At 50.4% G+C, this 12,287-nt stretch overlaps 2 protein-coding genes across 2 annotated transcripts; both read right to left on the bottom strand.

The window, feature by feature from the left end:
- Positions 1-434: 434 nt before the first annotated feature.
- Positions 435-1,038, bottom strand: LOC308610470 (Golgi-associated RAB2B interactor protein 3-like; the record flags this gene model as incomplete). Its single annotated transcript, XM_081259596.1, has 2 exons — positions 435-461; positions 508-1,038. 2 exons carry the CDS (start codon positions 1,036-1,038, stop codon positions 435-437), a joined length of 558 nt encoding a protein of 185 aa, XP_081115722.1.
- Positions 1,039-7,627: 6,589 nt separating this feature from the next.
- On the bottom strand, positions 7,628-8,231 carry LOC308610476 (Golgi-associated RAB2B interactor protein 3-like; the record flags this gene model as incomplete). Its single annotated transcript, XM_081259601.1, has 2 exons — positions 7,628-7,654; positions 7,701-8,231. The coding sequence occupies 2 exons, from the start codon at positions 8,229-8,231 to the stop codon at positions 7,628-7,630; spliced, it is 558 nt and encodes a 185-aa protein (XP_081115727.1).
- Positions 8,232-12,287: the final 4,056 nt, after the last annotated feature.

Below are 12,287 nucleotides of genomic sequence, written 5' to 3'. Positions count from 1 at the left end.
CCACGGGTTGGGCTGATTTGAATCAGCATGTCGGCGTCACGGGGAGACACAATGAAGGAAGGACTTCCTAACTGTGAATGATGTTCCACAACTGATGAGACTACCTGGGCTGGGGTAAGTGTTCAAGAAGAGACCAGACAGTCAGGATGCTGTAGGAGGGATTACAGCCCTGGTGAGGAGACCAGTGCAGCTGATAATGATACCTAAGGTCTCTCTGAAATTCAGCCCTGTGGGACAAGGTGGAGAAGCACTCGGAACCTCTCCAGTGTGGTGAATCCCATAGTGATAGCTCGTTTGTCCCTGACCCTTTTCAACAATAGAAGGTATTTCCCAGGTGAGTCTCAGAGAGCACCAAAGGCTATGAAGGACCAGCTTTGCCCTGCTCTCCCAAAGCACCCTGCCCCGTGTTCTTGAGTCTCTGTGGGTGCTTCCCACTAGGATTTTGGCATCCTCTGTAGTCGCTGCATCTCCAGTTTGGAGCATCGGGGTACTGCTGTAACTGTCTACCGGTGGTCTCAGGATATAGACAAGCTTTTCCCAATGGGAAAAGAGGTCTTTTTGTGCATCGGAAGAGGGGCACAGCTGCAGATAGAAAGTCCGGCCGGTAGCAAGATTCAGGCACAGCTGCTGTTTCTCACGGTTGTGGATGGAGATCTTGACAAACTTCAAGGGAAGCAGCCTGGTGAGCTCTAGGGTCTTCACGGGCTTGCAACCTCTCCCCTTGGTGATCCCGGCGCATCTGACATGCTCTTCACAGACTTTCGTTGTTCGGGCCAGCAGCATGACGTCAGGTAGTGGGAAGAGGGGGCTGGTGGATGCGACACCCACAGTCACCCTTCGGACGCGGTTGTCTAGGTCAATCAGTTCTCCTTTCTTGCTGACCTGGATAAAGTCGCTCTCAAACATGGGAGCGTACTTGAAAATGTCATACTCTCCTCCCTCGTACAGTTGTCGTTGCAGGACCCCCATGGAGGTCCTCAACACCCCCACTGAACAGTAGCTATTGGCCGTGTAATGAGGTAAACTCTCACTGCTCATGGCTCTCTTCGTTCAAGACAGAGCCACCAGCCACAAATTGAGTCTCGGAGAGAGAGAGGGAACGAAAGCAACTCGTCACCTCCCTGCAGGACTCTGCCAGAGTCTCTTGGCCCGACCATATTTATACCGCAAGTCCTTTGTGACCCGTCACCATCACATCGCACACCCCTTTGTTGAGCCTCCAAGTCCCCACCCCCTTGGGGCAGGCTCACCAGCCTCCCCCTAAACCAACCACCATGTCCATAGGGAACAGGCTGACCCTGCCAGGGTATAGGTGTGGGTAGGCTGGATAGTCTTTCTACTCAAAAGGTTGAGAAAACCCTCCTGCTTTTGTAAATATCTGGGTGGTTTCCAGTCTTGTTGTTGTTACAAATCTCCCTGCAGGGGTCATCTTCGTGCTTCTGCTGAATGATGTCCTGGGGATAAAATCCTGGAAGTGGACTGTGTACTTGCTAAGGGCAGGCATCCTATGGGAATTGCTGTTCTCTGTGTCCCCAGCGTATATAGCACAGTGCTGGCAGGAACTTAGAAAGAGTGCTACGTGTCAGAGTCCCACTGGTACTGTCATTTCCAGGATATGGAGAATTTTCTCACCCATTTTCTCTTTTCAAGGAGGCTAACTTTTGTTTATATTTATATTTATATTTATATTTTTTACAGTTTTAGAAACTTTTTATTGTGAAATATAACACACATTCATGAAAGTGCAGAAAGCATAAATATAGCTTAATGAGTAACAAGAAAGTGAACACCCTTGTAGCTGCCACCCAGAGCAAGAAATAGAACCCTGCCAGCCCCTCTTCTGCATGCTCCCTCCCCACAAAGGTAACCCAAACTTGGATTGCATTTATTTTCTTTTCCTTCTTCTTTTTTATTGATGTATAGTTGATTTACAATGTTGTGTTAATTTGTGTTGTGTTAATTTCTTCGGTTAATTTCTGATTCAGTTTTTTGTATACATACATTCTTTTTCCTATTCTTTTCCATTATGGTTTATCACAGGATACTGAATATAGTTCTCTGTGCTCTACAGTAGGACCCTGCTGTTTATCCATCCTGTAGTTTGTATCTGCTAATCCCAAACTCCCAATCCTTCCCTCCTTGACCCCTGCTTGTTTTTTTGTTTTTTTTTTTTTTTTTTTTTTGCGGTACGCGGGCCTCTCACTGTTGTGGCCTCTCTCGTTGCGGAGCACAGGCTCCGGAGCCATGGCTCACGGGCCCAGCCGCTCCGCGGCATGTGGGGCCCTCCCGGACCGGGGCACGAACCCGTGTCCCCTGTGTCGGCAGGCAGACTCCCAACCACTGCGCCACCAGGGAAGCCCGAAGCTGAGCTCTTGAACTGGAGTGACCCTTCCGAGAGGGTCTGTGTTGGGCTACGACGGCCTGACCTTCACACTCCACATCAATCATTTCTTGCCGTGCACCTTGGGTGAGGAACCCAGGCAATTTCCAAACTCACTGCCAGCTGAAGGCTTTCTGTGGGATGCACCCCCAGCAGCTGGGGCCACAAGTCCTTCGTTGAAGAAATGCACCCCACGTGGATATTTCAAATGGAACGGTGTCTTTCAAAGCATACCCTCCAATCTCCTCATTATATAGATCCTGTGGCCCCAAATAGGAAGTAACATAAAGTCCCATATTAACAACCCCCCCAGCCAAATACTTCTTTTCACAGAAACCACAGTACCCTCCACAAAGTGCACATTTGATCAGGCCACTCCCCTCTTGAAAACATATCATGGCTTTGCATCACTCCAAGGTCAGAAATCAAACTCCTTTAAATGGACCTCAAAGCCTTGCATGGCGTGGCCCCTGCTGTGTTCCCCAGCATCACATCACGCTTGCTGTGCCAGCCACGACACTGCCTTCAATATGCCTCCCACCGTAGCACATCTTCAACAATCCTGTGAATGACCTTATTTTGCTGTAGGGAAAAAAACCCTTTCTAGTATGTATGTGTGTTGCCAGACTTGAAGTTTGGGACATTGGTCAGTTTGTAATCAACCATCCATTGCGTAATTGCACTTGCAGCTGCAGAATTGCTACCACGGTGATGAATATTGCTGTCCAAAATATTGGCCTTTATCTGATAGGGTGTACTGACTTGATACCCAAATTGATGTCTCCCTCCAGAGGAAGATGCCTGTTGCTTTGAAATACGTAGGTATCTGTGCATGTGTCTCTTGATGAACCGTCAAGATAGAAAAGGAAATCCAGAGCAAGTGCCAGGCAGGGCACGTTGCGGTGGGCAAGTCCCCACCTCCACTTTACTACTGCACTGGAGGTGTAAATTGTGTCAACTGTGGGTCTGCTCAGCTAACGCCCTGCATAGTGGACTAACTAGGTTCACGTTAAAGAAGTCCTTTGGGGTGAGGGAGTGAGAATGCCTAATACAGGCTAAGAAAGACAAAAGGTAAAGCCAAGGGTACAGAATCCTAAGATGAAGCTGTTTTAAGTAGGCTGATTCAGCCTCTGGCATGGTGAAAATCTGGGGCTCTGAGTCAAAGGCTTTGGAAAGAGTTCCCCTTTATCTCCCTCCTCTACCCCGTAACTCCTCACATTTCCGGAAGGCTTCCCCCAAACCCCTCTCAGGTCTTAGAGAACATGGCTCTTTCTCTCCTCTTACCAAGACCCACTGCTTCAAGAGGTAACTCCCAGGACACATTGATCCCCACAATCTATTGGTCTTTGTGTATCGGAAATCACAAGATGGGATTTTCCAGCCACCCACCAGAGCAACTGAGAAGGGCTTCCTCTCATCCTCCCAAGCTACCACTCCTCCCAGAATCCGTATCTTATTTCTCACCTCCTCCACCTCTACCACTTAATTTGCTCTGCAGAGAAAGTCCCTAAGTTTTACTGGAAACCCAACTTCCATCCTAGTAGACCCTGTTGTCACAGAAGGGAATGAGCAGAGAATTGCAAGGCTAGCAGATGACTCCCCGGTTCATACAAAGACACATGGGGCTTCCCTGGTGGCGCAGTGGTTGGGAGTCCGCCTGCCGATGCAGGGGGCACGGGTTCGTGTCCCTGTCCGGGAAGATCCTACATGCCGTGGAGCCGCTGGGCCCGTGAGCCATGGCCGCTGAGCCTGTGCGTCCGGAGCCTGTGCTCCGCAATGGGAGAGGCCACAGCAGCGAGAGGCCCGCATACCGCAAAAAAAAAAAACCGCAAAACAAAAAACACACATGGTTCTCAGAGGCATTCTTCTCAAATCCGACGGTTGTTAACTGTTATCAACAGTTACTCTAATCCAACTGTCATCAAGTGTTGTTAACAATTTAATGATTTTCATGGACTCATGAAATTTATTTACAACTTTTTTTTAAACTGGAAAGACTTTTTTATGATGGACATTTAAAAATGCATAATCTCAGTATGAAATGAGATTTCATAATCTCATTTATGATTTTTTTTATTTTTAGAATCGCTTTCCACATGCATACATAATTTGCATAGTTCATCAGTACAGAGCATTTTGGATTATTCTGTTATTCCTTAGCAATATATCTAAACCTTTCTTGTGTTCCTGGATAGTGAGTATTTATGTCCCTTAGTTTCTTTATGTTATAGTTCTTGAAAGATATCTTTCAGACTTTGTCATCCATCTCTTGTGCATATATTGAAAGGAAAACAACAGTGAAACAAATTGGTTGAGATATTTCTAAGGCAGTGACTGCCACTTGGCTGACAGCAGTATAAGAATCATCCTGATGTCAGAGACGTTAAAATAAAATGGAAACGATAATACATTCCCATGGACATACCGCTTTGCATAATAGCTTTTCCTCCCAGACCATCCCTCCCTTGTTTTGACCCTACAGAAATCCAGTATTGTGAATTTTGTGTTTATCATGTCCTTGTTTTTTTCTCCCCTTTTAGCAAATGTGTGCTAAACATGGAAGCCAACCGGGGCTTTGTCTGCCTCTCAATGGTCATGTGTGAGCCTTGTTTCTGAACCAGGAATGACTCTGAAGCTCCTAAAGAAGGAGAGGATCTTACTGGATGTCTTACTTAGAGTCCCTGAACTGGTGGCGGACTGGCTGTTCCTCAGTTTGCGAGCTGTCCTCCCGTCCTTTGTCAACTTTGGAGTTTCCATGGCCAGATGAGGACCAGTGGGAGGATGATTTCTGGGTCTTGTCCCCTCCTGTCCTGTGGTGACCTTCACGTGTCCTGCGGTGATGGGAACTTTTCCTCGATGAAGACGTGTCCTTCTTTTCTTTTTTTCTCTCCAGGCTTCATCCCTGGGGTGGAAGCCCTTCTGGCTTCCATCCCGTTCAGACATGTAGCCTTCGGTCTGCAAGGTGGAGACCACGGGGTCTGCGACCTTCCCTTCAGCTCTTCCAGCAGCAGGCTTGCTGGTTGTGACTGCAACTGGCAACACCATGCTCATGCTGCTCTCTGGACCATCTGCCCCCGTCGAGGATGTGCTGGCATCATCGGCCAAGACCAGGTTCGTGTCCTGCAAGGATAAGCTGGCAGCACCTGCAGTGTCCTCGCCGGATCCGCTTTCTCCTGGATCCTTGATGGTGGCTCCCGCCAGGCCCATGGTCAACCCTGCCGCTGCTCCTTCGGCGCTTTTCACGGCTGCAGTTGATCCATGGGGGGCACCTGCAATGGCCTCGCCAGATCCGCTTTCTCCTGGATCCTTGATGGTGGCTCCCGCCAGGCCCATGGTCAACCCTGCCGCTGATCCTTCGGCGCTTTTCACGGCTGCAGTTGATCCATGGGGGGCACCTGCAATGGCCTCGCCAGATCCGCTTTCTCCTGGATCCTTGATGGTGGCTCCAGCCAGGCCCATGGCCATTCCTGCCGCTGATCCTTCGGCGCTTTTCACGGCTGCATTTGATCCATGGGGGGCACCTGCAATGGCCTCGCCGGATCCGCTTTCTCCTGGATCCTTGATAATGGCTCCCGCCAGGCCCATGGACATCCCTGCCGCTGATCCTTCGATGCATTTCACGGCTGCAGTTGATCCATGGGGGGGCACCTGCAGTGGCCTCACCGGATCCGCTTTCTCCTGGATCCTTGATGGTGGCTCCCGCCAGACCGGTGGTCATCCCTGCCGCTGATCCTTCGGCGGTTTTCACGGCTGCAGTTGAGACATGGGGGGCACCTGCAATGGCCTCGCTGAATCCGCTTTCTCTTGGATCCTTGATGGTGGCTACAGCCAGGTCCGTGGTCATCCCTGCCGCTGATCCATCGGCGCTTTTCACGGCTGCAGTTGATCCAAGGGGGGCACCTGCAGTGGCCTCGCCGGATCCGCTTTTTCCTGGATCCTTGACCGTGGCTCCCGCCAGGTCCGTGGTCATCCCTGCCGCTGATTCTTCGGAGCTTTTCACGGCTGCACTTGATCTATGGTGGCACCTGCAATGGCCTCGCCGGATCCGCTTTCTCCAGGATCCTTGATGGTGGCTCCTTGATGGTGGCTCCAGCCAGGCCCATGGCCATTCCTGCCACTGTTCCTTCGTCGCTTTTCACGGCGGTAGTAGATCCATGGTGGGTACCTGCAATGGCCTCGCCGGATCTGCTTTCTCCTGGATCCTGGATAATGGCTCCCGCCAGGCCCATGGACAACCCTGCCGCTGATCCTTCGGCGCTTTTCACGCCTGCAGTTGATCCATCGGGGATACCTGCAGTGGCCTCGCCGGATCCGCTTTCTCCTGGATCCTTGATGGTGGCTCCCGCCAGGCCCATGGTCATTCCTCCTGCTGATCCTTCGGCACTTTTTGTGGCTCCAGTCACGTCACGAAGCTTGTGAAGCCCAGCCTCATCCTGATCCCTTTCTCTGTGGAGCTCTGTGGTCTGAGCCAAGGGGAGGAGAATCAGGTAAGTTAGAGATGACAGAAAGTGAGATCTGAACTGTCTGCTCCTCTCTCATCCTGGAGCTGAGCAACTCAAGGGCTTATACTTAGAATAACCTTTGAGATCACCCAGTCTAAGCTCCCATTGGATGCTAGATCCCATCTACTGCACCGCTCTCAAACGGCCACTCCATTTTACTTGAACAGTCCCAGGGTCAGGGAAAGCACTGATACAGTTCTCCATGATACACACTTTAATTTTATACCCTTGTGCTTCTCTCTCTGCAGGACAGACTCCTAGAAGTGGGGTTCCCGGGTCAAGGGATGCACACCTTCTGCATTTTGGTGACTCCACGGGTTGGGCTGATTTGAATCAGCATGTCGGCGTCACGGGGAGACACAATGAAGGAAGGACTTCCTAACTGTGAATGATGTTCCACAACTGATGAGACTACCTGGGCTGGGGTAAGTGTTCAAGAAGAGACCAGACAGTCAGGATGCTGTAGGAGGGATTACAGCCCTGGTGAGGAGACCAGTGCAGCTGATAATGATACCTAAGGTCTCTCTGAAATTCAGCCCTGTGGGACAAGGTGGAGAAGCACTCGGAACCTCTCCAGTGTGGTGAATCCCATAGTGATAGCTCGTTTGTCCCTGACCCTTTTCAACAATAGAAGGTATTTCCCAGGTGAGTCTCAGAGAGCACCAAAGGCTATGAAGGACCAGCTTTGCCCTGCTCTCCCAAAGCACCCTGCCCCGTGTTCTTGAGTCTCTGTGGGTGCTTCCCACTAGGATTTTGGCATCCTCTGTAGTCGCTGCATCTCCAGTTTGGAGCATCGGGGTACTGCTGTAACTGTCTACCGGTGGTCTCAGGATATAGACAAGCTTTTCCCAATGGGAAAAGAGGTCTTTTTGTGCATCGGAAGAGGGGCACAGCTGCAGATAGAAAGTCCGGCCGGTAGCAAGATTCAGGCACAGCTGCTGTTTCTCACGGTTGTGGATGGAGATCTTGACAAACTTCAAGGGAAGCAGCCTGGTGAGCTCTAGGGTCTTCACGGGCTTGCAACCTCTCCCCTTGGTGATCCCGGCGCATCTGACATGCTCTTCACAGACTTTCGTTGTTCGGGCCAGCAGCATGACGTCAGGTAGTGGGAAGAGGGGGCTGGTGGATGCGACACCCACAGTCACCCTTCGGACGCGGTTGTCTAGGTCAATCAGTTCTCCTTTCTTGCTGACCTGGATAAAGTCGCTCTCAAACATGGGAGCGTACTTGAAAATGTCATACTCTCCTCCCTCGTACAGTTGTCGTTGCAGGACCCCCATGGAGGTCCTCAACACCCCCACTGAACAGTAGCTATTGGCCGTGTAATGAGGTAAACTCTCACTGCTCATGGCTCTCTTCGTTCAAGACAGAGCCACCAGCCACAAATTGAGTCTCGGAGAGAGAGAGGGAACGAAAGCAACTCGTCACCTCCCTGCAGGACTCTGCCAGAGTCTCTTGGCCCGACCATATTTATACCGCAAGTCCTTTGTGACCCGTCACCATCACATCGCACACCCCTTTGTTGAGCCTCCAAGTCCCCACCCCCTTGGGGCAGGCTCACCAGCCTCCCCCTAAACCAACCACCATGTCCATAGGGAACAGGCTGACCCTGCCAGGGTATAGGTGTGGGTAGGCTGGATAGTCTTTCTACTCAAAAGGTTGAGAAAACCCTCCTGCTCTTGTAAATATCTGGGTGGCTTCCAGTCTTGTTGTTGTTACAGATCTCCATCATCTTGGCGCTTCTGCTGAATGATGTCCTGGGGATAAAATCCTGGAAGTGGACCGTGTACTTGCTAAGGGCAGGCATCCTATGGGGATTGCTGTTCTCTGTGCCCCCAGCGTATACAGCCCAGTGCTGGCAGGAACTTAGAAAGAGTGCTGCTACCTGTCAGAGTCCCACTGGTACTGTCATTTCCAGGATATGGAGAATTTTCTCACCCATTTTCTCTTTTCAAGGAGGCTAACTTTTTATATTTGTGGGTTTTTTTTTTTACAGTTTTAGAAACTGTTTTTATTGTGAAATACAACACACACTCATGAAAGTGCACAAACCATAAATATATAGCTTAATGAGTAACAAGAAAGTGAGCACCCTTGTAGCTGCCACCCAGAGCAAGAAATAGAACCCTGCCAGCCCCTCTTCTGCATGCTCCCTCCCCACAAAGGGAACCCAACCTTGGCTTCTATTTTTTTTCTTTTCCCCCTTCTTTTTTATTGACAGTGTAGTTGATTTACAAGGTTGTATTCGTTTCTGTTGTGTTAATTTCTGATTCAGTTTCATGTGTATTCTTTGTATATTTCATGTATAGTCTTTTTCCTATTCTTTTCCATTATGGTTTATCACAGGATACTGACTATAGTTCTCTGTGCTCTACAGTAGGACCCTGCTGTTTATCCACCCTGTAGTTTGTATCTGCTAATCCCAAACTCCCAATCCTTCCCCGCCCCCAACCCCACTGAAAACCCCAAGTCTCTTCCCTATGTCTGGGAGTCTGTTTCTGTTTTGCAGATATGTTCATTTGCGTCGTACTTTAGAGTCCACGTATAAGGGCTATCATGTGGTGAGAAATGTTATTTTTTAAATAGGCTTCCCAGGTGATCCTTATGCATGTGAATGTTGGAGAACTACTGTCTTCCACTGTAAAGTTATGGCATACTGGGGCTGAAAGAGGCCCCCCAGACCTCCTAGCCCAGTGGTTTTCCAACTTGGCTGCTGCACAGTAGAATTATTGGGTGAGATTTTTAAAACTCCCGGTGCTGGAGGGCTTACCCCACCTAAATGTCATCAGAATCTCTGGGATTGGGGTCAGGCTATCAATGTTTGTTTGTTTGTTTGTTTTGAAGCTCCCCAGGGAACTCCCAACATACAACCAAGGGTAAGAATCACTGCAGCGGTCCAATCCATTGGTTTTACAGTTGGGGACCCCGTGGCTGCCCACAGAGGTACCATTACAGAGAGGCAGAGTGACCCAGGAGAGTCAGTGGCCCAGACAGGATAGGAACTCAGATTTCCTGACTCCTCGTTGGTGCTGCTTCTACCATAAAGATTGTGTCCCTTTGTTGAGCCAATGACAACCCTGATCCCCCCCGTGTTCTGTTTTACCCTACACAAAGTAAAATAACTCCCAATGGTTTCATTTCCTTACAAGCCAGAGAGAGTTTCTGTTTTCATAAGGTGAACCTCTGACCCCAGCTATGGCCTAAAGCTCAGCCCCGGCTGCAGACTTGTCCTCCCTCCACCCTACGTGCCCTGGAGAAGCCTTGCTGGGAAAACAGGCTTCTCTTTCGGGCAGTGGCTATGCACGTGTGACCTGCGAGCAAGCGACCAAAACCTTTTTCTGTGCTTATTTCCTTGCCTTCTACAGAGTGCCCATAACCAAACCAAAGGGCTTTGCTGAGAAAAGGATGGTTTTTCCATAACATAGCCTCGTGCTAGGCACAGCACGGCACAGACACCCCGTAAATACTTGATGAATTCAGTAATTAATTCAGCAACGCAAGTTTACACATCACGCAGTCACCTCCCCCAGCTTATCTTCTCCCCAAACTATATTTACATAGTAAATCTTATTTCCAAAGATTCGCAACCTCGCAATGAACATTTCTGTATAGTGCATCTATTTCCAGCCCTAGTGAATGGCTGAATGATACTTAATACCTATCTTGTACAACAAAATTTTGATTCTGGGGTCTCAGGCCAAAGCACAATTCGCATCACAGAAGTCACTGTCAAGTCCCTACCAGGCGAGGGGACATAGAAAACACAAGATAGCATTTCTTTTGGAGTTGTACGGTTTCCTTTATTAAAGAAAGTAGGAACTGCCTCTCTAGGGAAGGACCCAAGCCAACCGGGGCTTTGTCTACCTCCCAGTGGTCATGTGTGAGCCTTGGTGCTGAATCAGGAGTGACTGAAGCGCCTAAAGAAGGAGAGGATCTCACTGGATGCCTTACTTAGAGTCCCCGAACTGGTGGCGGGCTGGCTCTTCCTCCGTCTGCGAGCTGTCCTCCCCTCCTTGGTCAACTTTGGGGTTTTCATGGCCGCATGAGGACCAGTGGGAGGATGCTTTCTGGGTCTTGTCCCCTCGTGTCCTGTGGTGACCTTCACCTGTCCTGCGGTGATGGGAACTTTTCCTCGATGAAGACGTGTCCTTCTTTCCTTTTTTTCCTTCCAGGCTTCATCCCTGGGGTGGGAGACCTTCTGGCTTCCATCCCCTTCAGACGTGTAGCCTTCGCTCTGCAAGGTGGAGACCACGGGGGCTGCGACCTTCCCTTCAGCTCTTCCAGCAGCAGGCTTGCTGGTTGTGACTGCACCTGGCAACACCATGCTCATGCTGCTCTCTGGACCATCTGCCCCCGTCGAGGATGTGCTGGCAACATCCGCCGAGACCAGGCTCGTGTCCTGCAGGGATAGGCTGGCAGCACCTGCAGTGGCCTGGCCGGATCTGCTTTCTCCTGGATCCTCGATGGTGGCTCCCGCCAGGCCCACGGTCATCCCTGCCGCCGATCCTTCGGCGCCTTTCAGGGCTGCAGGTGACCCACGGGGGGCATGATGGATTCCCTCTCCCCCCACATAAGCACAAGACGTGGCTCCAGTCACGTCACGAAGCTTGCGAAGCCCAACCTCATCCTGATCCCTTTCTCTGTGGAGCTCTGTGGTCTGAGCCAAGGGGAGGAGAGACAGGTAAGATAGAGATGACAGAAAGTGAGCTCAGAACTGTCCGCTCCTCTCTCATCCTGGAGCTGAGCAACTCAAGGCCTTATACTTAGAATAACCTTTGAAATCACCCAGTCTAAGCTCCCATTGGATGCAAGACCCCATCTACTGCACCCCTGTCAAACGGCCACTCCACTGTACTTGAACAGTCCCAGGGCCAGGGAGAGCACTGATACAATTCTCCATGATGCTATGCACTTTAACTTTATACCCTTGTGCTTCTCTCCCTGCAGGACAGATTCCTAGAAGTGGGGTTCCTGGGTCAAGGGATGCACACCTTCTACATTTTGGTGACTCCACGGGTTGGGCTGATTTGAGTCAGCATGTCGGAGTCCCGGGGAGACACAATGAAGGAAGGACTTCCTAGCTGTGAATGACGTTCCCCACCTGCTGAGACTACCTGGGCTGGGGTAAGTGTTCAGGAAGAGAGCAGACAGTCAGGATGCTGTAGGAGGGATTACAGCCCTGGTGATGAGACCAGTGCAGCCGAGATGATACCTAAGGTCTCTCTGAAATTCGGCCTCGTGGGACAAGGTGGAGAAGCACTCGGAACCTCTCCCGTGTGGGGACTCCCGTAGTGATAGCTCGTTTGTCCCTGACCCTTTTCAACGGTAGAAGGTATTTCCCAGGCGAGTCTCAGAGAGCACCAAAGGCTATGAAGGACCAGCTTTGCCCTGCTCTCCCAAAGCAC

The sequence above is a fragment of the Mesoplodon bidens genome (genome assembly GCF_964165515.1).
Source record: "Mesoplodon bidens genome assembly, contig: HAP1_SCAFFOLD_873, whole genome shotgun sequence".
Classification (NCBI taxonomy): Eukaryota; Metazoa; Chordata; class Mammalia; order Artiodactyla; family Ziphiidae; genus Mesoplodon; species Mesoplodon bidens.
This window is presented reverse-complemented; position numbering and strand designations above follow the sequence as displayed.